Source organism: Saccopteryx leptura, chromosome 4 (assembly GCF_036850995.1).
Source record: "Saccopteryx leptura isolate mSacLep1 chromosome 4, mSacLep1_pri_phased_curated, whole genome shotgun sequence".
Classification (NCBI taxonomy): Eukaryota; Metazoa; Chordata; class Mammalia; order Chiroptera; family Emballonuridae; genus Saccopteryx; species Saccopteryx leptura.
In genome coordinates this window covers 2,162,545-2,186,396 of record NC_089506.1, presented here as the reverse complement: position 1 = coordinate 2,186,396, position 23,852 = coordinate 2,162,545, and the positions used below count along the sequence as shown (strand labels likewise).

Genomic DNA, 23,852 nt, shown 5'->3' with positions numbered 1-23,852 from the left:
CCCACGCTGACGGCTGAGGTTTGCGTCATCCGCGTAGAGAGGACGTTGAATGCAGGGGACTGGCTGAGCCCCCCGAGCGGGTGAGTGGTCAGGGGAGGTCCAAGGAGCCTGGGCTACTGTCACTACCGGTCGAGCCACCAGCCACGTGATGGCGCTCATGCTCAGGATGGTTTGCAGACTTTCAGCAGAGCAGGGAGATAAAACCAACGGACAAGGCACGTCCTGTCATTTCAACCCCGCATTTACGCTCATTGCTGAGGAATCAGAACCCACGTCGGTGGGACTGGGTGGGTCCCTCCGGGTCCCGACCCTCCCCCCCCTCCCTCCCCTCCCGGCCCCTGTGGCTCCTTCTGACCCCCCTGTGACCTCACACGTGCGTCAGCATCAGGAAGCCTGTGAAGATGCCTTCCTGGTCAAGGTTCTCCTTGCTTTTCCTGTTTTGATCTGTTGGGGACATTTTTCATTTCCTTTTCATGATGTCCGTCGACGGGACGCTTGCATTTCTGCCCCCACGGCGTGGCTGGTTTGGGCCGTGTGCACCCGGACTCAGGTGCCGGACCCCTCCTCTCTCTTCCCTGGCTGCTAGGAGGCTGTGGGGACAGAGCATGCAGGGTGCCCTCAGTGGGGGTCCCCCACCTGGACCCCTGTTGTCTTTCCGGAGTTTTCCTTCGCTGAAAGCTTTGCAATGTTTGATGTCACTTTTGTCATGTTCTGTGTCGACCTTCCAAAACCCCTCTTTGCCCTTATGTTTCGTGTGAATAACTGACCACCGGTGTGCACACGTCCCCTCCCTGTCTTGTTCCGACTAGAACAGAGCGCATAGACCCTCTCAACTCACTTAGCTCACCTAACCAGAAATCAGGGGTTCCTCCTTTCACCGTAGCGCTGATCAAACTGGTTTTTCTCCTCAGTGCCCTCCAGCGATGTGTCCCACGGCTCAGTACGAATAGTGGGGATCTGAGATAGATTCAGAGCAGAAGACTGACTAGCTCGCGAGGGGAAGGAAGGATTCACACCCGTCTGTGTGTGCACCATCAGCTATTTATTTATTCAACCTTTCCCGTGGCCTGTGAGCCCCGTGACCAGGCAGTAAACCCAGCGCCCTGGAGATACCGTGATGGACAGCGGACAGGCGGCTTCTTCTCCCACAAGGTCACCTTTTGCCTCCTGTAGAGAGGACAGACAGCCAGACAACTGGCCGTGTTATAAAACCCGAGGCACGGAGCTTGCTCCTGAAACTCCGAGGCTCCCGGGAATGTGCAGAGATTCAATTTGGACAGAGGGAATCTGCGAGAATGTAGACAGAAGGTGACATTTCCACCACGTATCGACGGGGAAGAAACAGAGTAATAAGGTTGGAGGGCCAGGTGAGGCCAGGTGATGAGAGGTCTTAGATGACATTCAAAGGAGGGTAAATTTATTCTCAAGGTCTCAGAGAGGACAGACAGTGGATATTTTTAGACAAGGAGAGGCATGACTTGATCTGTACTTTCGGAAAACAGCCAAGGCCCTCGAGTTAAAGATAGTTCCGGGTAGAGAAACCCCTGCAGAATAAAAACATTCAGGGGTTCCATGCAGACTTTGCAGCCATGCATCTATCTACACAGACCCCCACCCCCAGTGGTTAAGCGTAAAATTAAAGGGATCATTGGCATATGGGACACAGTTAGTGATTAAGTTGTGACAAAGCATGTAACTGGGGCTGGGACTTGGATAATATTTAGTCTGGGTTAGCTATTATTTCCTGTCTTCTTCCTCTTCATCATCATCATCATCATCATCATCATCTATTTTAGAGATTGGAAGCTCAGTTAAGATGCTATTCCTCTCACCTAGCAAGTAACTAATAAGATCAAAATGTAATAAAACTGACCAAAGTGTTAAGAGCAGACTTATCTTGTCCTCAGTAAAAATACATACAGAAGGCAAGTCCCATTCTACGGCCCAGTGTCGCATGGGACATTGGAAGCTCAGACTGACCGCACACTTTGGTGACTAGTTGTAGGATGCTTCCAGCCCACACCTGTGTCCAGTGCCGAGTGCCGTGTGCCGTGGGGCGTGCGTGGCTGTTCAGGGGCCGGTCGGTATTGGGTGAAGAACGAATGTGTGTTTTACATTCTCCCCCTTTCCGAGGAGGGAGGCCGAGTGGGAAGTGTGTGTTTCCAGTACAGGGTGCTCCCCTCGCAGACTCCCGATGCCCCCCCCCCCCACCGCCCAGACTGAGAGCGGAGGGGCCAGCGGATGCTGGGACGGGACTTGAGACCCGGGAACCGAGGGTTCTCGCCAGCCTGGAATTGGATAAATGCTGTAATTGCTGAATGCCAGGAGAGATTACACGGCTTGTTGAGTTGCCTTCTGGTTATTTTTATCCTCTTGATATCTGGGTCAGATCAGAGTGGTGGCGGCTTTAAAACTGGGCGGACAAGGACGGGGAGAGGACACGCGGGGACCTGGCGAGTTAGTCCTTCCCCTCGCGGGACAGGGCCCCCAAGCATTGCTGGAAATGGAAAGACGGCCGATGCCGTGGGTTAACCGCTTCCTCTGAGCCCGGGAAGCAGAGAGTCAGTTCAGTTCAGCCTTTGCCCAGGTGTGCTGGGGCCCCGTCCCCTCCCACCCTCCCAGGCTGAGTTCTCTGGGGGTGGGGGGGGCAGGACACTGTGACCGTCCCTGCCCTTGCAGCTGTCTGGGGCTCAGGGGCTGTCTGTCTGCCCCGGGGGGTGGTGCTGACCGTCTGCCCCAGGGGGTGGCGCTGTCCGTCTGCCCCGGGGGGGGGGGGCGGCGCTGACCATCTGCCCCAGGGGGGGGCGGCGCTGACCGTCTGCCCCGGGGGGGGGGGCTGTCCGTCTGCCCCAGGGGGTGGTGCTGACCATCTGCCCCGGGGGGGGGGGGGCGGGGGCTGTCCGTCTGCCCCGGGGGGGGGGGGTGGCGCTGTTCGTCTGCCCCGGGGGGGTGGTGCTGTCCTGTCAGCCCCACGAGCCGAGGTGTGAAATCTCAGATCTGCGGCTTTCTGGAAAGTGTGTGAGTCGACCCAGCGCTGCTTGTCTGGGTCCTCAGCCACGGGGACAATAAGGGCTCCTTCGTGCCTGGGCATGGTGACGCTGCTCTCCAGGTGCCTGGGCCGCGTCCGGAGCCACACCGCCTGGATGCAAACATGGTCTTTGTCTGCAGGCCACACGAGCGTTCGTGGACGAAGGAGGCGATTTTGCAGTCAGGCGCCGGGCCGCACACGCAGAGGGCAGCCCGGACTGGACTCAGAGACTGCGGCTGCTCAGGGGGCCCCAGGGGGTTTCGAACCCCCAGGAAGCAGACTGAGGCACTTTCTCCCTTTCAAAATGCACCAGGTCACAATGAGAGGTGTTATAGTTATTATTATTATTTTTTTTTTTTTTTTGTTTTTTTTTGTTTTTTTTTTGTTTTTTTTTTTTCTTTTTTCTGAAGCTGGAAACAGGGCGAGACAGTCAGACAGACTCCCGCATGCGCCCGACCGGGATCCACCCGGCACGCCCACCAGGGGCTGTGCTCTGCCCCCCAGGGGGCGATGCTCTGCCCATCCTGGGCGTCGCCATATTGCGACCAGAGCCACTCTAGCGCCTGAGGCAGAGGCCACAGAGCCATGCCCAGCGCCCGGGCCATCTTTGCTCCAATGGAGCCTTGGCTGCGGGAGGGGAAGAGAGAGACAGAGAGGAAAGCGCGGCGGAGGGGTGGAGAAGCAAATGGGCGCTTCTCCTATGTGCCCTGGCCGGGAATTATAGTTATTATTATTATTACACAGTGTGGATACAGTATTCCTAGGCCCTGGAAACGATACATGCTCGTGTTCCAGGGTCCGCAGAGATACACACGGAACACGTCGACTGCCACGGTGTACGAACAAAGACAAGGAGGTCTCTGTCCACCTCCCAGCCTCACAGAAAACAAACTCACCAGGCAATGGGCAACTGATGAACGTCGTTCTAGAAAATATTTTTTGAGACTAAAATGAAAAAAAAAAAAAAAAAAAGTGAGTTATAACAATTTGTCTTTTCTGTTTTTTTTTTAAGATAAGCTGCTCAGTATGTAATGGTGGGAAGAATACAAACATGTGATTAAGGGTGGGCTTGGCGGGGGCAGGGGGACAGGAAAGGGCAGGTGTCACGGTGACAGGAACATAAGTTACCGTTCTATGGACTATTGATCCCCCAGGGCCTGGGATGGACAGTCAGTGGTCAGTCAGGAATGGCAGGAAAAACCAAAAAATTCAAAACGGTTTTCTTACCAGGCTCTCTCTGAGGGCTGGTAGGAGCCTCCTCACACCTTCTAGCATTTTCTCTGTCTCGGGGACGAGAAGCGACCTGCAGACACATTGCGTAGGGGAGCGTAGCAGAGGGGAGCCATGCGATGGCACGTACTCGTGGCCTCAGGCAGCAGGCAGCGGCAGCAATATGACGGGAGAGAGAGTGCAGAAATAACCATGCCAGGACACACGCCGAGGCCCTGTGTGCTCAGAGGTCACGGAGAAGGAGGGAGGTGGCTGATCCCAGTGACGGGTCACTGCCTGCCTTCTGATGGGGCTCTGAGAGGCTGTTTCCCAAAGCGTATTGTTTCAAGGGCTGTTTTGCCACAGGCAGAGACTGTGGGAGGAGTGCCTCCCTCCTGACCCCTCACTTGGACTGCCAGGAAGTGATCCGAAGGAACTCACATGTTTCAAAATGGACTGGTTGTCATGGGAGTCATTATACAAAGTATCAAGGTATCAGAAACACTATCAGGTGGCCCCCTGGGCTCTGGTTCCTTCAGTAATGGCAGACTCACTCAATACGACAGAACAGAAAATGCTCAAGTTAGGTGTATTCACTTAGAAAGGGTAATAATGCCCTCCTAAGAAGGAAAAAGTAGGTTTGCACATGGTACATACGTAGGAACGCCGTATTATATCTACCTACACATGTCTCTATGGGGAAACATTTAGACTATTAGATGTCCTATCTATTATCATTATTATTTATTTTTCTTACTTTTTGCTTATCTACTACTTGCTCGTTGATTTGTATAAAAAATCAGTCCAGGGTGTCCCTGTGAGCCAGATCTCTCTCCTTTGTGCTAGTGAAGGTTCTTAAATATAATATTTCATGACTATTTTTATTCAATTTAGTACCACTTTATTTTGACACACACACACAGAGAAAGGTGACTGAGTGATGGACGTGTTAATTAGCATGGTTGCTATAATCATTTCACAGTGTATGCCTGTGTGAGATCATCACTATGCACACCTGAAATATACATTTTATTGTGATTATGTCTCCATAAGTATGGAAAAAATGAAATGTATGTAAAATAATAATTTTTTTAAGTGAAAGGAGGAGAGATAGATTTGTGCATGCACCCAACCGGGATCCACCTGGCAACACCTATCTGGGGCCAATGCTCTGCCTATCTGGGGCCATTCTCACAACTGAGCTATTTTTAGCACCTGAGGCAAAGGCTCCAGGGAGCCATCCTCAGTGCCCAGGGCCGATGCTCTCAATTCAACTGAGCCATGGCTGCAGGAGGCGAAGAGAACGGAAAGAGGGAGAAAAAAGTAAGGTGGGAAAAAGCAGATGGTGACTTCTCCTGTGTGCCCTGACCGGGAATCGAACCAAGGACTTTCACACACCAGGTCGACACTCTACCACTGAGCCAACCAGCCAGGCCAAAATAATAAAGTTTTTAAAATACATAAATAAAAGGACATGCACTCAAATGACTAAACCCTGCCAACAGAACACTAGCAAAGCAGGTTGTCTTTAAAAAAACACTTATCTCTAACATGTATCTTATTTAAAGCCTATGTGAGTTTTCTTTCTTAGACTAGCATTCAAGAGAACACGTTATTAAGTGAAGTCATGGGCAAGCCTCACTATTTCTGAGTGTGCACCGTACCATGTGACATGCTGACTTGGTTTACATACTAGTAAGGAAAGGTCGTGTCTTTGCTAGAATGGCCGGAGGAGGGCAGATCACCCTTACAGATTTGACCGGTGGAACAAGGGGAATCGGTGTGGCTGGTTCTGGCCCACTCAGTCTCCTGGGAGCTTGGTCGCAGGTCGTCCCTGCTCTGAGTCATCGGGACTCCACACACTTTTTCTCGTGCTGTTGTGCGGTTCTATGTCCCAACTGGAAACCTTCGGAAAGACTCAGTTGGGACTGTGCTTCCTAAACACAGCATATAGTCAAGGAAGAATAATTCAGACACAGCGTGTTCTGAGCGCTTCCCTTACAGTCTGATGTGGTGGACCCCCCCCCTGTCCCGGTTATGGTGGACCCCCCCCCCGTCCCGGTTATGGTGGACCCCCCGTCCCGGTTATGGTGGACCCCCCCGTCCTGGTTATGGTGGACCCCCCCAGTCCCGGTTATGGTGGACCCCCCGTCCCGGTTATGGTGGACCCCCCCCGTCCCGGTTATGGTGGACCCCCCTATCCCGGTTATGGTGGATCCCCCCCATCCCAGTTATGGTGGATCCCCCCCGTCCCGGTTATGGTGGCCCCCCCCCCATCCCAGTTATGGTGGACCCCCCCATCCCGGTTATGGTGGACCCCCCCCCATCCCAGTTATGGTGGATCCCCCCCGTCCCGGTTATGGTGGACTCCCTCACCCCTCCCGTCCCGGTTAATAGGAGCTGCCGCCATGTGGTTCCCTGAGCGTGATTGAAAACAACGTCCTCTTCAACCTTTGATTTTCACTTGGCCAGAGAGCCCCAGCACGCGTCTCTGCCTGGTCACCCCTGGTCACTCTGTGGTTCTGGAAGCTGCCCACTGTTCTTCTTGAAGAGTCCCATGTCCTTTGACCTCTGGGCCATCAGTGACCCTACCTTGCTGCTCACGCCTTCTCCCTCACCCCTGAGGACACTCACCCTTGACTTGCCCTCAGTGTCTGTCCCCTTAGTTCCTATTGCTTCTCACGGTCTTCTTACGAGCCCCCCATCCGGGGTGTTTATGCATCGCTGTCTGCAGGAAGTCGTCCCTGCTGCTGTGACCCTGCGGTCTGATGAGATGCCACCTCCTGAGCCCTTGAGCTGAGCAGCTCGGTTAGCAGTTTGTTCAGGTGACACCCACTTGCTGCGCGGGGGATGCCACCCCAAGGCTGTGGACCAAGGGGCTTGCGCAGCAGAGAGCTGGTGTCAGGGCTCTGGAGACTGCAAGTCTGCGGTCGCAGTGTTAGGACGAATGGCTCTGTGTAAGGACAGTGCGGGCAGCACGTGTTCTAGGCCCCACCCCTCGGCTAGGAGGTGACCGTGCTCTCCCCACGTTCTCACCCGGCCGCCCCTCCGTGTCTGCCCGAGTCCTCGTGTCCTCTTCCTGTAAGGGCGTGATCATCTTGGATGAAAGGATGAAAGTCCACTCATAAGACCTTATTTTTTCTTTAATTACCTCCGCAAGGGTTTGGTCACCAACTGCAGCAGCATTCTGAGAGGTGCCCATGTTCAGAACTTCAACGTGGGGACCTGAGCTTTCACCCAGGTCAGCCCATAACACCCCTCGATTAGACTGACCGTGAAGTGCGTGAAGTCAGGGGCAGAGCCTTCTGCAGCTGTGCGTTCCTGGCGCGTTGCCCGGCGTTGGGACACACGAGCAACCAACCCGTCTGGGAATTCAGTGAGAAATCAACGAGGTGATATGCTCCTCCTCAGTGTAAAATGGGGAAGGGGAGACTTTTTCACGTAATATATATATTATGTGTGTGTGTGCACATGTGTTTGCACTTGTATGTGTACTTGTATGTGTGTAGGTGTGTGTGTGTGCATGTGTGTATATGTGTATGTGTGTATGTACACACATATATATATATACATACATATACAGCAGGTATCAGCACAAAATCACAACCTCTTTAGGTTCAGAAAGTGTAAGCAAGACAGAAGGTGACCCGGATCTGACCACCATCACTGACACCCACGTCAGTGTCTGTGGTGACAGCCAGGTAGTCTGTGGTGACGGCCGGGTCTGAGCACCATCACTGACACCCACGTCAGCGTCTGTGGTGACGGCCGGGTAGTCTGTGGTGACGGCCGGGTCTGAGCACCATCACTGACACCCACGTCAGCGTCTGTGGTGACGGCCGGGTAGTCTGTGGTGACGGCCGGGTCTGGACACCATCACTGACACCCACGTCAGCGTCTATGGTGACAGCCAGGTAGTCTGTGGTGACGGCCGGGTCTGGACACCATCACTGACACCCACATCAGCGTCTGTGGTGATGGCCGGGTCTGGACACCATCACTGACACCCACGTCAGCGTCTGTAGTGACAGCCAGGTAGTCTGTGGTGATGGCCGGGTAGTCTGTGGTGACGGCCGGGTCTGACCACCATCACTGACACCCACATCAGCGTCTGTGGTGATGGCCGGGTCTGGACACCATCACTGACACCCACGTCAGCGTCTGTAGTGACAGCCAGGTAGTCTGTGGTGATGGCCGGGTCTGACCACCATCACTGACACCCCTGTCAGCGTCTGTGGTGACGGCCGGGTCTGGCCACCATCACTGACACCCACGTCAGTGTCTGTGGTGACGGCCGGGGCCCAGGGACATGCATGCGAGGCAGAAGGAGCTGGGTGGCTTCCGTGAGAGTGACCAACCGCTCCTGGGTCTCGGCCCTCAGCCCCGTGTGTGGACGGACGGCCTTCCCTGATGCACGTGTGACACAGGTCACTCCACAGACCAGCCCCGAGGGACGCGTGTGCTCGCGTGACATTTATTGGGGTGTGCGGCAGCTGCACAGCGGTCTCGGGGTCAGAGTGCACTCTGGCCCCTGCAGGGTGGCATTGGAAAGGCTCCCCCCTCCCGGGATGGGACGGACAGCAGGTGTGGGAGCGTCTGCCCAGCTGCGTCTGGTGGAAGACAGCGTTGATCCCCCGCTGGTCTGCAGACCGGGCACCAGAAATCCCGAGCCAGCCCGAGAAAGAGTTACTGCCCTGATGTGGTATGAAGGTTACAGACCCGATAATCAGTCCAATTCTCGTACGGTCAGAGTGATTTCTGCCTTAGCGGTCCCTGAAATGACTCTTGTATTATCACCGGTCCCCAAATGTAAAAATTTGGAAAACCACTGATGTAAGAAGTTTGCTTAAAAAAAAAAATTGAGTCATTTCAGACTCTTGAATTGGGCTGGGATGAGACTGACCTCACCCGAAGGCCCAGGGGGAAACACTGTCCACCATGCCTTAGAGAATGTGTTTCTAAAAATAGCATCAGCGAGAGGAGCATCAGGGAGCCAGACGCCCAAGGTCATGTCTTTACTTGCTTTATCGTCGGTGTTGGAGTATTCAGTGGGGGCGTTTATTATAGAAATCTGCTTGTATTGTTAATGACCAGAGAGCACTATTAATACTCATGCCCAGCGCCAGCTATTAGCTGATTTTGGACGTCCAGGTGCAAGGGGAATTAGAGAACGCTATTTCCTGTCTGCAAATCCCGAGGCCTGGCTCCGCAGAGGGTCCTCAAACAGCCTATGGGGACGCCACAGGGCACTGGGCATGAGAGACACGCTGGATGTTACGTTTTCCAAAGTCACTGGCTCGGATGCAGAACTAGTGTGTTGCAACCAGGATTTCTAATACCGGCTGTCCAGCGGCGAGATTCATCCAGTTTGTGCTGGTTCAGCAAAACTGATATTTAATTTTTTGTTGATTTCGGCAAATCAGTTGTTAACACGGTGCTTGTCACCAGGGTTCTCTCTAAGGTGGGCGCCTGGGCCGCTGCCCCAAGTGGAAATCACACGTTGACATTCCTGACTCTTTTTTAATGTTCACCTGCCCAACAGCGTGTTCTAAGCGCCCGTAGTGATGTTCATGCCGTCCACGGGTGAAACATATTTGACTGAAATCTGCTGGTAATGTTTATTTATTCACTTCATAAAACTCATGACCCCTTTGATGATACACTACATTTTATCCCCTCGTGTCTGTTACTCTAGTAAACAAACATAGAATGTAAAGAGAAAGAGACAAACAACCAGGGGGTGACAACTTGTATCGTTTTCTGTCAGGTGTTGTTTAATATTTTTTCATTCATATTTTAAAACTCTTTCTTCTCACATCATCTAGTTCTGTGTACCTATTTTATTTTTTTTATTTAAGTATTAAATGCATGAAATAGTAAACTACCTTTCGGTATATACCGTTGTTGTTGTTTTTATATACTGACAACGGTCATTAGGGCAGAGAGCCAGTGGTTAAATTACTGGAATCCCACCACTGGACGTGACCTCGCGGGCCCGTGGGACACAAGTCCTCCCACACTGAGAGGACAGCGCGGAGCCTGCCAGCCAGGGACGGAAAAGCCGGCGGAAGCCACGCTCTCACTGGCCCCGTTCCTCTTGGATGGACGAGAGGCCCGGAGGAGAGGCCCAGAGGACTTCCCGCTGAGAAGCGCTGTCAGGCGCTGTCTCTGGGCTGTCTGATCCAATTACTTGTCCGTCTGAGCCAGCGCCTGGGCTTTGTTCCGAGCGGCTCCCTGACATTTAGTCCTCGCGCTCCGGGGGAAAGGATCTGTCACAGCCTCTCCCAAGTGCCCCTCTCCGCTTGACCTTCGAGTGAATGCCAAAGCCTGATTGGCTATGGTCCTGGGCGTGTGGGTGACCTGCTCTCAAATCCTTCTCCTGGGGAGGGGCACTGGGCTCGCTCTGCTCATCTCCAATGGTCCCCCTGCCCTCTGCCTGCTCAGTCCCCGGCACGGCCTCGGGGTGGGGGGCCGCGTTCACAGCAGCCCCGTGCAGGCTCCAGGGGCAGCAGGCCTGCCCCACGTGGTGCTCACGCTGGGCCCGTGTCAGCCCCCGGTGGGAAGTGGCTCTCCGAGACAGAACGGCCTTCTCTTCACCGTGGCCGTCTTTTCCGTTCTGAGGGCTCACTGACGTGTTCGTAGACTACGCGGCGGACAAAAAATAAAAGTGGAGAAGCCAGGTGAAGCAAGTGTATTGAGACCTCCGTGTAGGCCCGTCACAGCAGGGTCTGGGGGTGGGGGGGTGGGTACGAGGGGAGAGGGCTCCCAGCTCGGTCAGGGAGCAGATGTGTCCACGACCACCAGGAGCACGAGGGGGACTCATCGTACCCGTGGAGCGATGTGGAGCAGGGGGCGGGGGAAGGGTCACGAGGCCAAGGTGCTTCATTCTCCTGAAATCGTACGAGTAAGATTTTTCGAGGGTGCATCTCTTGCAAAAGCTCTGAACGTTGGAAGGATTTAAACAGGCAAAACCAGTCACAGGGTCTCTGGTGGGGCCGTGGTGGCCGCCGAGACGTGTGAATGTGGACGGGGCCTGAGGGAGCAGCGCCGTGCGGTGGGGACGGGACACAGGACCCGGAACGGGCCCCGGAGAGAGAAGGCAGGGACGTTCCAGGTGCAGCACGGCACACCGTGTCGTCAGCCCCGTGCTGAGACCGCTGGCCTCTTCCTCGGGGAGCCGGGAGCGACTGGCCTGCGTTTAGAAAGGGGAGGCGTCCGCGTGGCCTTCACCACGTGTCCGACTCTGGTTCAGCCCTGCTGTCCCTGGCTCTCCCCGCCCTCGCTCGGCTGACACGTCACAGCGCAGAGCTCGCCCCTCCTGGACGGTCCCCCAGGAGCAGTGGACAGCCCCCCTCGTGGGCACTGACAGCGCCCTGAAGGTCGTGTTCGGTGACGCTGACCCCCCAGGGTCTTACTCTGAGGCTGGTCTTCTCTGAGAGGTCGTGGACCCCTCGGCTCGCTGACCGCCGTGACGGCCGTGTCCAGATGGGCTGTGTCGGCGTGGCCGTGCACGGTGGACTCGAGTGGAGAGGGGCAGGGAGCTAACGGACCGTGAGGAGAGGGAGAGGGCTGGCGGGCCCCTCGGCTCGCTGACCGCCATGACGGCCATGTCCAGATGGGTTGTGTCAGCGTGGCCGTGCACTGTGGACTCGAGTGGAGAGGGGCAGGAAACTGACGGACCGTGAGGAGAGGGAGAGGGCTGGCGGGCCCCTTGGTGGCGTGCTTGGTCAGAAGGAAGGAGAAGGAGATGTCGGCGTTGCAGGCCCAGTGCCCAGAGCTTAGCGTCTGAACAGACACTTGTGCAAACCCCAAGCTGAGGAGGCGGCCATGAGCTCAGGGTGGCCCTCACCCCCGGCCCTGCCCTGGAGCCGGCTGCTGTCCTTCCTCTTTGTGCAGCCGGATCACCTGCCTCTAGAAGCCTGTGGGACACAGTGGTGTCCCTGGGCTGAGCGTCTGCAAAGAGCCTAACCACCCCGCCGAAGGGGGTGTCCTGAGGGGGCCCTGGGGCAGGTGCGCTTGGGGCTCCCTGGGTTTGCTCAGTGTTATTGAAATGAGGAGAACCTGGATTTCCAGTCCGGACTGCTGGGGTGGGAGACTTTAGGGAGCCCAAACGGTGATCTGTGTGTGCAGCCCCGCCCCCCAGGGTGCGCCTGGGCGTGTGCAGAGGTGCTGGTCCCGATCAGGTGTGAAGCACCATCGTGTGTGACCACCAGCTCCCTACCCCCTGCTCCGCTCGGCTCCGGTGCTCTAAAGGAATACAGTTCTTCCCGCGGAAGGCAGGTTTCAGAGCAATGTCAACTCTGTGACAGGGGACCCGGGCAGGCGATGTCAGAGTCACCTCTTCTGTCTGTTCACCTGCTGCATACACGGCTTACAGGTGCTCCATGCCCAGGACATTGCAAAGTGTGAGAGAGACAGAGGGGACAAGGAGTGACAGACCGTTCGCTAATCATCCGGTCATCCCTTCTGTGGAGTGTCCGTGGGAGAGGGACCAGATAGGGTGTCCCAGGAGGAGTGATCTCACCTGCTCCATCCAGTCAGGCTTCCCCGGGAAAGGGGCGCTCCGTCTGAGGTCTAAGGGGGACCAGGAATTCCTGGAGGAACACTCGGTCACGGGTACGTGGCTGTGTTCGACCCCAGGTGTTCGACTGGATGGAGTTATGCACATCTGAGGGTCCCCACTGGGGAAGGCTGGAAGACGGAACCGTGAGCCATGCCGGAGGGGAGAAGGAGGGCTCAGGAGACCAGGACTTGTTACTGCAGAAGCACACTCCGTCAGGGCACGTGCAGGGCAGCCATGGTGTCCGCTCGTCGGGGAGTGGACAGAGTCACCGAGGGGGGAAGGGAGAGCTGTTGGAGTCTGTCTGCTAACGCTAGAGTCCTCCCAAGTGCCTAAGGGAAGAAAGAGACACAGAGAGAAAAATGTGCAGGAGAGAGAAGACCTTAAAGAGAGCTAATCACGAGTGCCGTGCCACGGGAAGGGAAGTCTCACGGAAAGTGTTCATTGTAGCGAAAGGAAGAGCTAACAGGTGTCTTCCATGGCTGGCTTCTCAATAGGCTGGGGATGTGTCTTTGTCTGTTTGCTTGTTTTCCCCAGAGAATACACCTGGGTAAAACTTTTAGAATACATTTCTGGACATATTTATATATAAATATGTAAGTGTTGTATGTGTACCTATACACACGTGTATGTGTTTGCATGTGTATATTTGTGTGTACACATATACACAAACACACTTTATTGCTTTTCACGGTCTTCCCCGGGAAAACTACTACCTTTCCCTTCCATGTTGCTTTTTTTAATGTCCAAAACAGGGCTTAGAGTAACACTGCTAGAAACCCTATGTATGTCCGCAAGACAGTGGATTTCACAGGGAAGATGAGTGACAGCCAGTTAGAAAGAGGATGTCTTGGCAACACTTTGTGTGACCAGAGCATTCCATTTTAATTTTGACGTCACAGAGATCTCAGTGAAGCACCACTCTGAGTCACACTGATTACCGGTCCACCAGAGCCCAGGAAGAGGAGAAAATAACACCACTTTATAGGTGACTTTCTCCCCCAAGCTGACAAGCCATCATAGGATTTATAAAATTCTTCCATCTCCTGGGGGAGGCTGGGTGATTGCGAGTCTGTGTTGATGGTATTAATGCTTCCCGGCCTCTCCGTTATCCTAGTAAAGAGGGTTAACTACGAGGAACAGACAGACCCAGCTGTATACGGCGATTTCTCTAAAAGACAGAAGAAACCTGGCTTCACGTCAAAAAACAGCCCTCACACGCCCGGGTCTCTCAAAAGACGTCAGCATCTCCAAATGCTTTCTGGAAAGTCACCTCGACTCTTGAGCTCTGTGTTCTTCCACTTACGTAAGTCGAGTGGATGAGCTCCGATGTTTCAGAACAACACGCTCCCCCACGCCCGATATTTCACGGGAGAAGAGGGAGGCTGAGTGAGCTGACGTGAAGGAGGACGTTGTGATCACAGTATAAATAGAACCCTAAAATGTATGGCACAACTATTCGGAGAAAGTGGAGCAGGCTGGCCTGTTCTGTTTCGCCTCCAAGAAGGTCGTCTTAACTGGAGTCCCCCAGGAGTCCTACATCCATTTCTGACGGCTGGCAGAAGCCAAACCTTGTTGAATCCTTCAAAGGAAATGTATTTGCCAATGAATTACCTAGCTTAATTTGCCATACTTGAAAAAAGAAAGAAAGACAGAGAGAGAAGTACCAGTTCCTTTGGTCGAATCTACAGGGACGGCTCAGTAGTCTCACTGTCCGGCGTGATGGGTTTCCTGACCTAGTTTGAGAGGCTCGGGAAATGAACCGTGTCCGATCATCCCTCAGGAAGACCCCATCCCGGCCAATTTCCTTGAGCTGTTCTTGTTCCTCTCCACCCCCCTTTGATGTCTGCCCAAATGCCTTCGACCCACCTAACCCCACCCGGTCCTTGTCCTTGTTTCCTTACGTGTAGGATTAAAACAGAAGTCAATGCGCTATGACCGAGTGGCTGCTGTTGGTCCCCTGCCTCCTCGTTTCTCTTTCACAGCCTTCTGCGTGGTGTCTGAGGCGGCGGTCATGTCTGTCCTCCACGGCCACCCCACGATCTGCCTCATTTATCAGCTGTCTTAGAAAGCCACAGGCAGAGGACGTGGAGCTGAGAGCACGGAGGACTTCTCGGAGGCCTCACTCCGCCGACGACAAGCATTCGAGCACCGCTGGTGGTGGTGGGGGGGGGGGTCCCCACGGGGTGGGTTCTCTGAGACGGTTCCCAGGAACAGGATGGCGGCACGAGCTAGAAGGCCCTCTCCGCCCGGACTGTTCTAGGACGAAAAGCACGATGTGTAGATTAGAAGGTTGTATCATCTCCCATGGCTGCCACAGCCAACGAACCCAGACCGGCTGGCGTGTAAGCCGACACAAGCGCATCACCCAGGGTTCTCCGGGTCATAGACCCGACACGGGATCTGGTGGAGTCCAGTCCCGTGGGCAGGGCTGTTTCTCTCCGGAGACCCGAGAGAGAAGGCACGTGGTTGCCTTGCCCGGCCTCTGGGGGCACCTGTGCTCTCGGCCCCTTCCTCCTTTGCCGAGGTCGGCCACCCCGTGGAGAGCCCTTCTCCTACCCCTCACTGACCTGCTTCCTGGGTTCCTGTGTCCTCCGCCTCTCCACACCCCCCCCCCCGCCTCTCCACACCCCCCCCCCCCCGCCTCTCCACCTCCCCCTCTCCGCCCCCGCGCCTCTCCGCCCCCGCGCCTCTCCGCCTCCTCCCCTCCGCCTCCCCCCCCCCGCCTCTCCGCCTCCCCCCGCCTCTCCGCCTCCCCCCGCCTCTCCGCCTCCCCCCGCCTCTCCGCCTCCCCCCGCCTCTCCACCACACCCCGCCTCTCCACCACACCCCCCCCCCCGCCTCTCCACCACACCCCCCTCTCCACCTCCCCCTCTCCACCTCCGCCTCTCCACCTCCCCCTCTCCACCCCTGCCTCTCCACCTCCCCCTCTCCACCCCTGCCTCTCCACCCCCCCTGCCTCTCCACCTCCCCCTCTCCACCCCCCCCCCCGCCTCTCCACCTCCCCCTCTCCACCCCCGCCTCTCCACCCCCCCTCTCCCCCTCCCCCTCTCCCCCTCCCCCTCTCCACCCTCGCCTCTCCACCCCCCCTGCCTCTCTCCACCTCCCCCTCTCCACCCCCGCCTCTCCACCTCCCCCTCTCCACCTCCCCCTCTCCACCTCCCCCTCTCCACCCCCCCGCCTCTCCACACCCCCGCCTCTCCACACACCCGCCTCTCCACCCCCCCGCCTCTCCACACACCTGCCTCTCCACCCCCGCCTCCTTCTTCTGCTTTTAAGGATTTTTTCGATTATCGTATTTTTTGCTCCATCAGATGCACCTAGGGTTTTCAGGAGGAAAATAAGAAAAAAAAAAAATTCTGAACCAAATGGTGTGTTAAAATATTTAATAAAATATACCACAATAATATTTCAACAATGTCAACTTACAGCAGCATTAACAACCATGAGCACTGTAATTAACAAATGAGAGGAGACTTTAAAGTTAAAATACTCTTCTAGTTGTCCGGGAACCCGCAGCAGCTGAAAAGAAATGAACATTCACTCCGTAAGACGCACGGGCATTTGCCCCTCCACTTTGGGGGAAAAAAGTACGTCTTATGGAGCAAAAAATACGGCACATCGGGCCACTTGGGAAGCCAGGATAATCTTTCCATCTCAAGATCTGTAACACCTTCCAAGGGGCCTTTTGCCACAAGGGGTGACGTGCCCTCCTGGGGGGGTTGTTGTTGTTTTCTGACCACTAGACTACACCTTGTAGAGCCAACTGATTTTTTTCAACACCTTGACCAGAGCTGAATCATATTGGATGTGTGGGAGACTCCACTGTGTTTAAGAGACTCTTTGACTCGAACACGACTGAGTGTCCATTTCGGGTCTCTGCCCATCCTCGCCGCCCCTTATGAACACCCCCCACACCCCCCTTCATGGCGGTGGGAGAGCCCTGTGCCGTGAATGGTGCCCACATCCCTTCTGCAAGTGCGGAAACTGTTCGTTTGAGTCCACTTCCCGTGACACTGGGCTGCTGAGGGCCCACGTAGTGAGAGGCAGAACTTCATCTTATTTCTTCGCCTTCCAGAATTCATTATGACTGAGCTTCTGATGAGAGGACAATAAGAAAGGAAAAGGCTATTTTCTCATTTTGTGTATTATTAATAAGACAATCAAAATGTCAAGGATTTGTGAAAGCTTACATTCCATCAAGAATAGGCTTTAGCATTCGTATGGGGGGGTGAAGATAAAATCACCGGAATCTCATCCTAAGGTTGAAGTGCAGCTGATAAGTAACTCCGTTTTAAGCATCTCAAAGTCGGCGCAGCTGATTTTAGAAGCAGCTTTGATGTGGGGCTTTGCTCTGTTGGTTTGTTGACCAGGGTTTTTTCTTTTCCTTCCTTCTATTTTCCAGGCTGACCGGCATGAACCTGCCCTCGCCTGTGATCAGCAGCAAGAACTGGTTACGACTCCACTTCACGTCAGACAGTAACCATCGGCGCAAAGGGTTTAATGCTCAGTTTCAAGGTAAGGATGCTCCATCTTTAAGAAAAAAAGAAAACCCCAAATAGCGGAAAGTATGTGGTGCTTCCCACCCCCGAAATGTTACGATTCTCTTGCTAAAGATGAAACAAGAGACAGAAGCTTGAAAATACCTTCTGTCTCTCTCTCTCTTTTTTTTTTTTTTTTTGTATTTTTCTGAAGTTGGAAAATCCCGCATGCGCCTGACCGGGATCCACCCGGCATGCCCACCAGGGGGCGATGCTCTGCCCCTCTGGGGCGTCGCTCTGTTGCAACCAGAGCCATTCTAGCGCCTGAGGCAGAGGCCATGGAGCCATCCCCAGTGCCCGGGGCCAACTTTGCTCCAATGGAGCCTCGGCTGCGGGATGGGAAGAGAGAGACAGAGAGGAAGGAGAGGGGGAAGGGTGGAGAAGCAGATGGGTGCTTCTCCTGTGTGCCCTGGCCAGGAATTGAACCTGGGACTCCTGCACGCCAGGCCGATGCTCTACCACTGAGCCAACTGGCCAGGGCAATACCTTCTGTCTTTTTAAGAACAGTTCACGTTAGGTCAATGTGTAATGACAAGCAACTTATGAAGAAAGCTTTATTACCTGTGGTATTGTTTGTGGTAGATGCTTCTTGTTTCACTGGAATTATTGCTAAGTTTTCATCAATCAGTATCCACTGGCATTAATTTTATAGAGCTAACTGGTAAACAGCCCAGTGATCTGGTTATTTTCTCTGTCCATACACCCTCGTATAACATATAGGTTGCATGAAAATGCATGTATATCAACATGTCCCTTTTAGTTCTAAAATATATATTCACACCACATAAATCCAGTTACCTGATTTAGTGATTTACATATAAATGAAACTCAAAACAAAAATGCTGACGGAGACTCTGTAGTCACTTCTAGGTGAGATTGATTCTGAAACATTCCCTTTGTATCTAATCTCTCATGTTTATACCTGGATAGCATTGTATGATTTCTTATATATTAAGAAATCAATCATCTTTATCAATGTCATGGAAAGTATTCAGTCTCTTAAGAGCCCCATTGGAAACAGTTCCACTTTCATTTGCAAATAAAAATATTTGTGTGGCTGTGTTAGAAAGTGAGATAGTTTCCCAAGCAAACTTCTCCAGTGTCCCCAAAACATGACCACAGAAATGTCAGTTGTGTTCCCTGACATGTGCCACATGTGGGCCAGGACCCCCAAATGAGAAAATTATACACAACCCGCGGTCCAGAAAATGGGTAGGTCAGAGGGACGGTTTATAAGGAACAGCCACAAAAGGTCGGGACAGACAGAAGTCGTGTGAGCCACCCAGGGAGACCTCAGAAGCACTCCAGCACATGGGGCAGAGTCAGAAATCAGTACTTAGAATGCCAGTGGGCTGACCATATAGTTAGGTAGGTAAGTTTATTAAGTTGTAAACTACTGTTTGATCTTTTCAAGGGTCCTCATCATTTGACTGGCGTTAAGCTATAGGAAAACTTTTAGGTATGATCCCTCGACCTTGGTCAGTGTATTTGGCATCTGTACCAGTGATTGCAAAACAGGCAAAAATAGTCACAGGTTGACTAGGGGGTGGTACAGTGCATAGAGCATTGGCCTGGGATGCTGAGGACCCAGATTTGAAACCCTGAGGTCACCAGCTTGAGTGTGGGCTCACCAGCCTGAGTGTAGGGTTGCTGTCTTTAACATGGGATCATAGACATGACCCCATGGTTGCTGGCTTGAGCCCAAAGGTCACTGGTTTGAAGCCCAAAGTTGCTGGTTTGAAGCCCAAAGTCATTGGCTTGAGCTCAAGGTCATTGGCCTGAACAAGGGGTCACTGGCTCAGCTGGATCCCCCAGTCAAGGCACATATGAGAAATCAATCAGTGAACAACTAAGATGCTGCAACAAAGAATTGATGCTTCTCATCTCTCTCCCTTCCTGCCTGTCTGTCCCTCTCTCTCTCAAAAACAACATCAAAAAAAGTTTTTTAAAAAAATAGTCTTAAATCTGAAGATACTAGAAAGTGGTAGACACAAGACACATACTGGTTGATAGAAAATTGCAAGAGCTTAAATATGTCAGCCAGTGATTGTAAAAGACTATACACAATTAAAGTATTGAATAGAAAACTTGCACATAAGTCCCTAGAAGTTAAAAAAAATGTGCAAAAACGTAAAGTAGTATAGACATGACTTGTTCGTCATAGATGAGGAAACCTCTCTAGGCTGACTTTGAAGTCAGACTCAAGACCGCATGGTGAGAGGCGGCTGCCACTGTCTCTTCATTAGCATATAAGCCTCATTTCCCAGGAGGCATCGGGCCTAAGACCAGGACTGAGCAGCTGAATATGGAAGGCTGGGTTCAGACTCATTCGTAAAGAAAACCGACCCTCGTAAAGAGGGTGAGCAACAGGGTGTTGACAAGAAACATTAAAAAAAAGAAAAAGACACAAGGTCCTTTCAAGGAGGATGGTCATTCCTGGTAGGAAGGTAGGTTCTGCCTGGACTGTGCTGGCCCCAGAGGGCAGGGCTACAGCCAGTGGACAGGAGCTCCAGGTGGTCCTCCTGTCGAGCCTGAGCAGGCCTGAGGGCAGCAGGGGGCAGCAGACGGAGCAGTAGCCCTCTGAACTTCAACTCCAGGACCGCCTGGGGAGACGGGCCCTCTCAGAGCGTCCAGCAGCCTCCCGCGGACCGGGTCTTCAACTCCAGGACCGCCTGGGGAGACGGGCCCCCTCAGAGCGTCCACCATCCTCCCATGGACCGGGTCTTCAACTCCAGGACCGCCTGGGGAGACGGGCCCTCTCAGAGCGTCCAGCAGCCTCCCACGGACCGGGTCTTCAACTCCAGGACCGCCTGGGGAAACGGGCCCTCTCAGAGCGTCCAGCAGCCTCCCGTGGACCGGGTCTTCAACTCCAGGACCGCCTGGTGAGACCTGCCCCCTCAGAGCGTCCAGCAGCCTCCCACGGACCGGGTCTTCAACTCCAGGACCGCCTGGTGAGACGGGCCCCCTCAGAGCATCCGCCAGCCTCCCGTGGACCGGGTCTTAGAGAGAGGCTGCCTTGATTTTGTCACCGGGAGGCCTCTGGTTTTTATTCTGGGAGGCCATGTGGGAGCCCCTCCTGTCACAGAAGGGAAGTATATTGTTCATCTTTCTTCCCTGTCTGGAGTGAACACCAGGGAGCCCAGACGGGCACAGTGCTTTTATTTCATCTAAACAAAATAAGGGAGAAGAGAACACGATTGTTCTTACCAACACCGTTGCAAAGAAAGAGAAGCCTAGATAAGCATTCTAGGAAACCAACAGGAACCACAGCCGTGATGCTCGTAAAATATTTACATAGCATTTCCCAAATGTCGTTTCAATATCTATGCAAATATTCTGTCAAAAAAGTCTGAGTCTCGGGTTATTAGGTGGAGAAGAGAACCTTTAAAAAAAAAATAACACACATTCATATGCCTCCTCTCGTTTTAACATGGTTGTAGTCATACTTGTCATCTGCGGATACCCTTAAGAACATGAAAGTCCCATTGCGTTACTTGGATAAATGTGTTTGCAAATGATGTGGGTTCCCCTGAGAACCCTCTGTGGTCCCCGAGCTGCTCGTGCAGCCCTCTGGTGGCATCTCGCCCACAAGAAATTGTCTCTGCCCAAGAGAACAGTGGCTGCACAGAATTTGATAACTCCTAAAAACAAAGAACACAGTTTTTTTTTATTGTTGTTTTTCTTTTAACTTGGTGCTCTTCTCGGTCAAATAAAACAACTGCCACCATAAAATATCTGCCTTCCATTTCTTGATTTTTTTTTTTAGCTTTTACCACTACATTCTTTATTCTCTGCTGCATCTTACATTGTATTCTTTGCCTTTTATCTCTTCCAACAACCAATCAAATTATGCCAAAAGGACTGGAAGGGTTGATTGACAGGTAACGCTGATGTACAGCGGAGACTCCTCAAATAGATTCACTTTTAAAATAGCACGGTGAACAAAAGAAGTGACAAATGCAGAAAAAAAAAAGCCGCTTGACGCATTGGCAGTATCTGTGCCTATACCGAGCTCTCGTGGAATGATAGATGTATGTGGGACACGTTAATTTTTTTTTTCAGATCAGCTGAAAACTGAGCCCATTCTTTACGTGGTACCATCATTAATTATAATTAAATGATCACCTTGTTAGTGCAATTTGTCATCTAGACATTTTCAATGTCTACAAGATGAGGGTTTTTTTTACAGATAAATTAATCTTGAACCCTGAATACCTCTTCACTATTAAATAGCCATCGATGTGCTGAGCTCCAGTGGAACGTATGCTTGCTTACCTGGCTATTTATAAAAATACAATTTTCACAAAATGAAATGCCATTGATTTCTGGAACTGATAAATCATTTTGAAAGTGTCTGTAGTAAATTTTCCCATTTATAGGGAGAGCATCCAGTCTCATAAATCGGGGCAGAACCTTGATCATGGATTTAAATTTTGTGTTGACACAAATAATTAGCTCAACTTCAAGGTGATCGTTCTGTAGAATTATTGATCTTTGTTTTTACTTGACGTAAAGGCCTTCATAGGAAATGAAGACTTCCATGTTGTTAGGAATGCATTTTGGAAAATCAGGCGCTTCGTCGTTTCGGGGTAATTGGAATGGGTAGGTGACTAGAGCATTCCCCGTTGTTCTCCGGCACTCACGTTGTCTGCAGCCTGAGCCACAAGCGCCCAAGCTCAAGCGAGGAGATCACGGGCGGAGCTGGGCCCCCGTTCTGATGGGCAGGTATCCACCTCTCCCTTTAGAACAGCAACTCTGAGAAACAGTACGGGCGGTGAGCGAGAACCTCGAAGATGCTCGGTCATTGTACGTGGAAGAGATGAAGGGTGTCAGCTCTCTCCATGGTCTTCCCAGGGCCCCAGGGCCCCAGGGCCCCAGGGCGCCAGAGCCCCAGAGCCCCAGAGCCCGCTGGTCTGCAGCACCTGGGAGAGCTCCGTGAGGGGGCGCTCTGTCCCAAGCAGAAGTGCACACCCAGGAGCCTCAGGGCTTGCCATAGGGACAGAGGTGACAGGCAGAAACAATACGTCAAGGGCATGGAGCATTGAATGACAGAATGAGTCAGCATATTTGTGGGTGAAAAATATAAATATTATATAAATGCCTGTCTGTGTCACTGAAGGGCAGCGTGAAGGTAGAGGCTGGTGTTGAGAAGAAGGTGCGAACCTGTGGAGACAAGTCTGAGGAGGAGGAAAGACCACCCCTCTAATCCTCATTCTGGCTCTCAGTCCTGCTCTCTCACCTCGGCTGCCTGACCCTCCCCCACACACCTGGGCTAGGGAACGTCTCATGGTGCTAACAAGCCATGGTTTCCGGTCTCCAAGGTAGAGAGTACACCTGAGCTGAGGGCAGCGCTGCTCCGCGGGGTGACCTGCTTGCAGGGCTCAGGTGACATTCAGTTCTGAGCTTCCCAGTTTTGAAATACCTTTGGCCCCAAATCCTCACCTTCTGCACAGTGGAACCTTGGGCTGGCCGTATAATGAGGACTTCTTAGACGGTCCCTAATTTCCTTTTAAAAGATGGTAGAGCAGGTGTGATCTGACGTGTGTCTGGCCGTGTATTTAGAGCCCATGAAGGTCAGAGTTTATTCTCAAGAGTTGTATGTCGTCTACTAAGACAAGACAAAGTCAGAGAGAATATGCTTCTATTTCAGGAGCTTTTTTTTTTTTTTTTTTTGACTAGACATTGGAGGAAATTTCTCACAACGTCAAAACTAAAGAACATCTGTCTCAAGAAAAGTATGCGATTTTATTCATTAGAGATGCTAAATGAAGAGCTAGACGTCTCACCTCGAGGCAGCCCTGACGGACCAGACGAACGTTTTGAGTTTGGACCAGGCTTCTAATTCAATGCATTTTTCCCGTATTGATTTATTTAAAAATTGTGTTCCAAATGTTAACCTATGATGCGCCTTCGCCGTGATACACGTATATAAAACCACTTAAACTAATCCCTTCCTTTCCCTAAACTTCTGCGGGTGTGAGGTTCACCCTGGAGGACGGGGAGCCAGCACTGTGACTCAGTGACAACAGCCACTTACAATAGATTAATATGGGGCCACAGCAGGGAGATATTTAAGTTCCTTTGCTTGAAAAATGCAGAAGCTGTGGAGGGTTATTATCCCCTTGGTAAATGGCCTTTCTACCATTTTTTATTTATGAGATGTTAAGAACAATTTTTCTGGCTTTCAGTCTATGGACCCCCTAGCCGTCATCCTTCCTTGAGATTTTTCTCTCTCGATCACACTGGAATCAGCCCAGTCCTCAGACCGTGGTCAGCGTTTATCTGCTCCGTGTTCACAGCCACCTCCTGCAGGCTGTGTGTGCATTGCAAGTGAGAGCATCACCTTGCACACAGCACGTTTCAGGAGGCCGTCCCCCGAGAGAGTCGGCGTGTACGTGGGAGAACGTGCAGCCGCAGCAGGGCGTGTCCTCTCTCCGCCTGGTGCAGCTGCAGTGGGGGGTGCACGTGGGAGAACGTGCAGCCGCAGCGGGGCGTGTCCTCTCTCTGCCTGGTG

General features: G+C 52.7%; 1 protein-coding gene across 1 annotated transcript in view; it reads left to right on the top strand.

The window, feature by feature from the left end:
• The window catches only part of CSMD1 (CUB and Sushi multiple domains 1), a 1,728,861-nt gene that overhangs the window by 1,050,677 nt on the left and 654,332 nt on the right, over positions 1-23,852 (top strand). Inside the window, exon 6 of the mRNA XM_066382147.1 lies at positions 17,203-17,315. Coding sequence (XP_066238244.1) covers positions 17,203-17,315 — 113 coding nt within the window. The remainder of the gene's footprint in view (positions 1-17,202; positions 17,316-23,852) is intronic.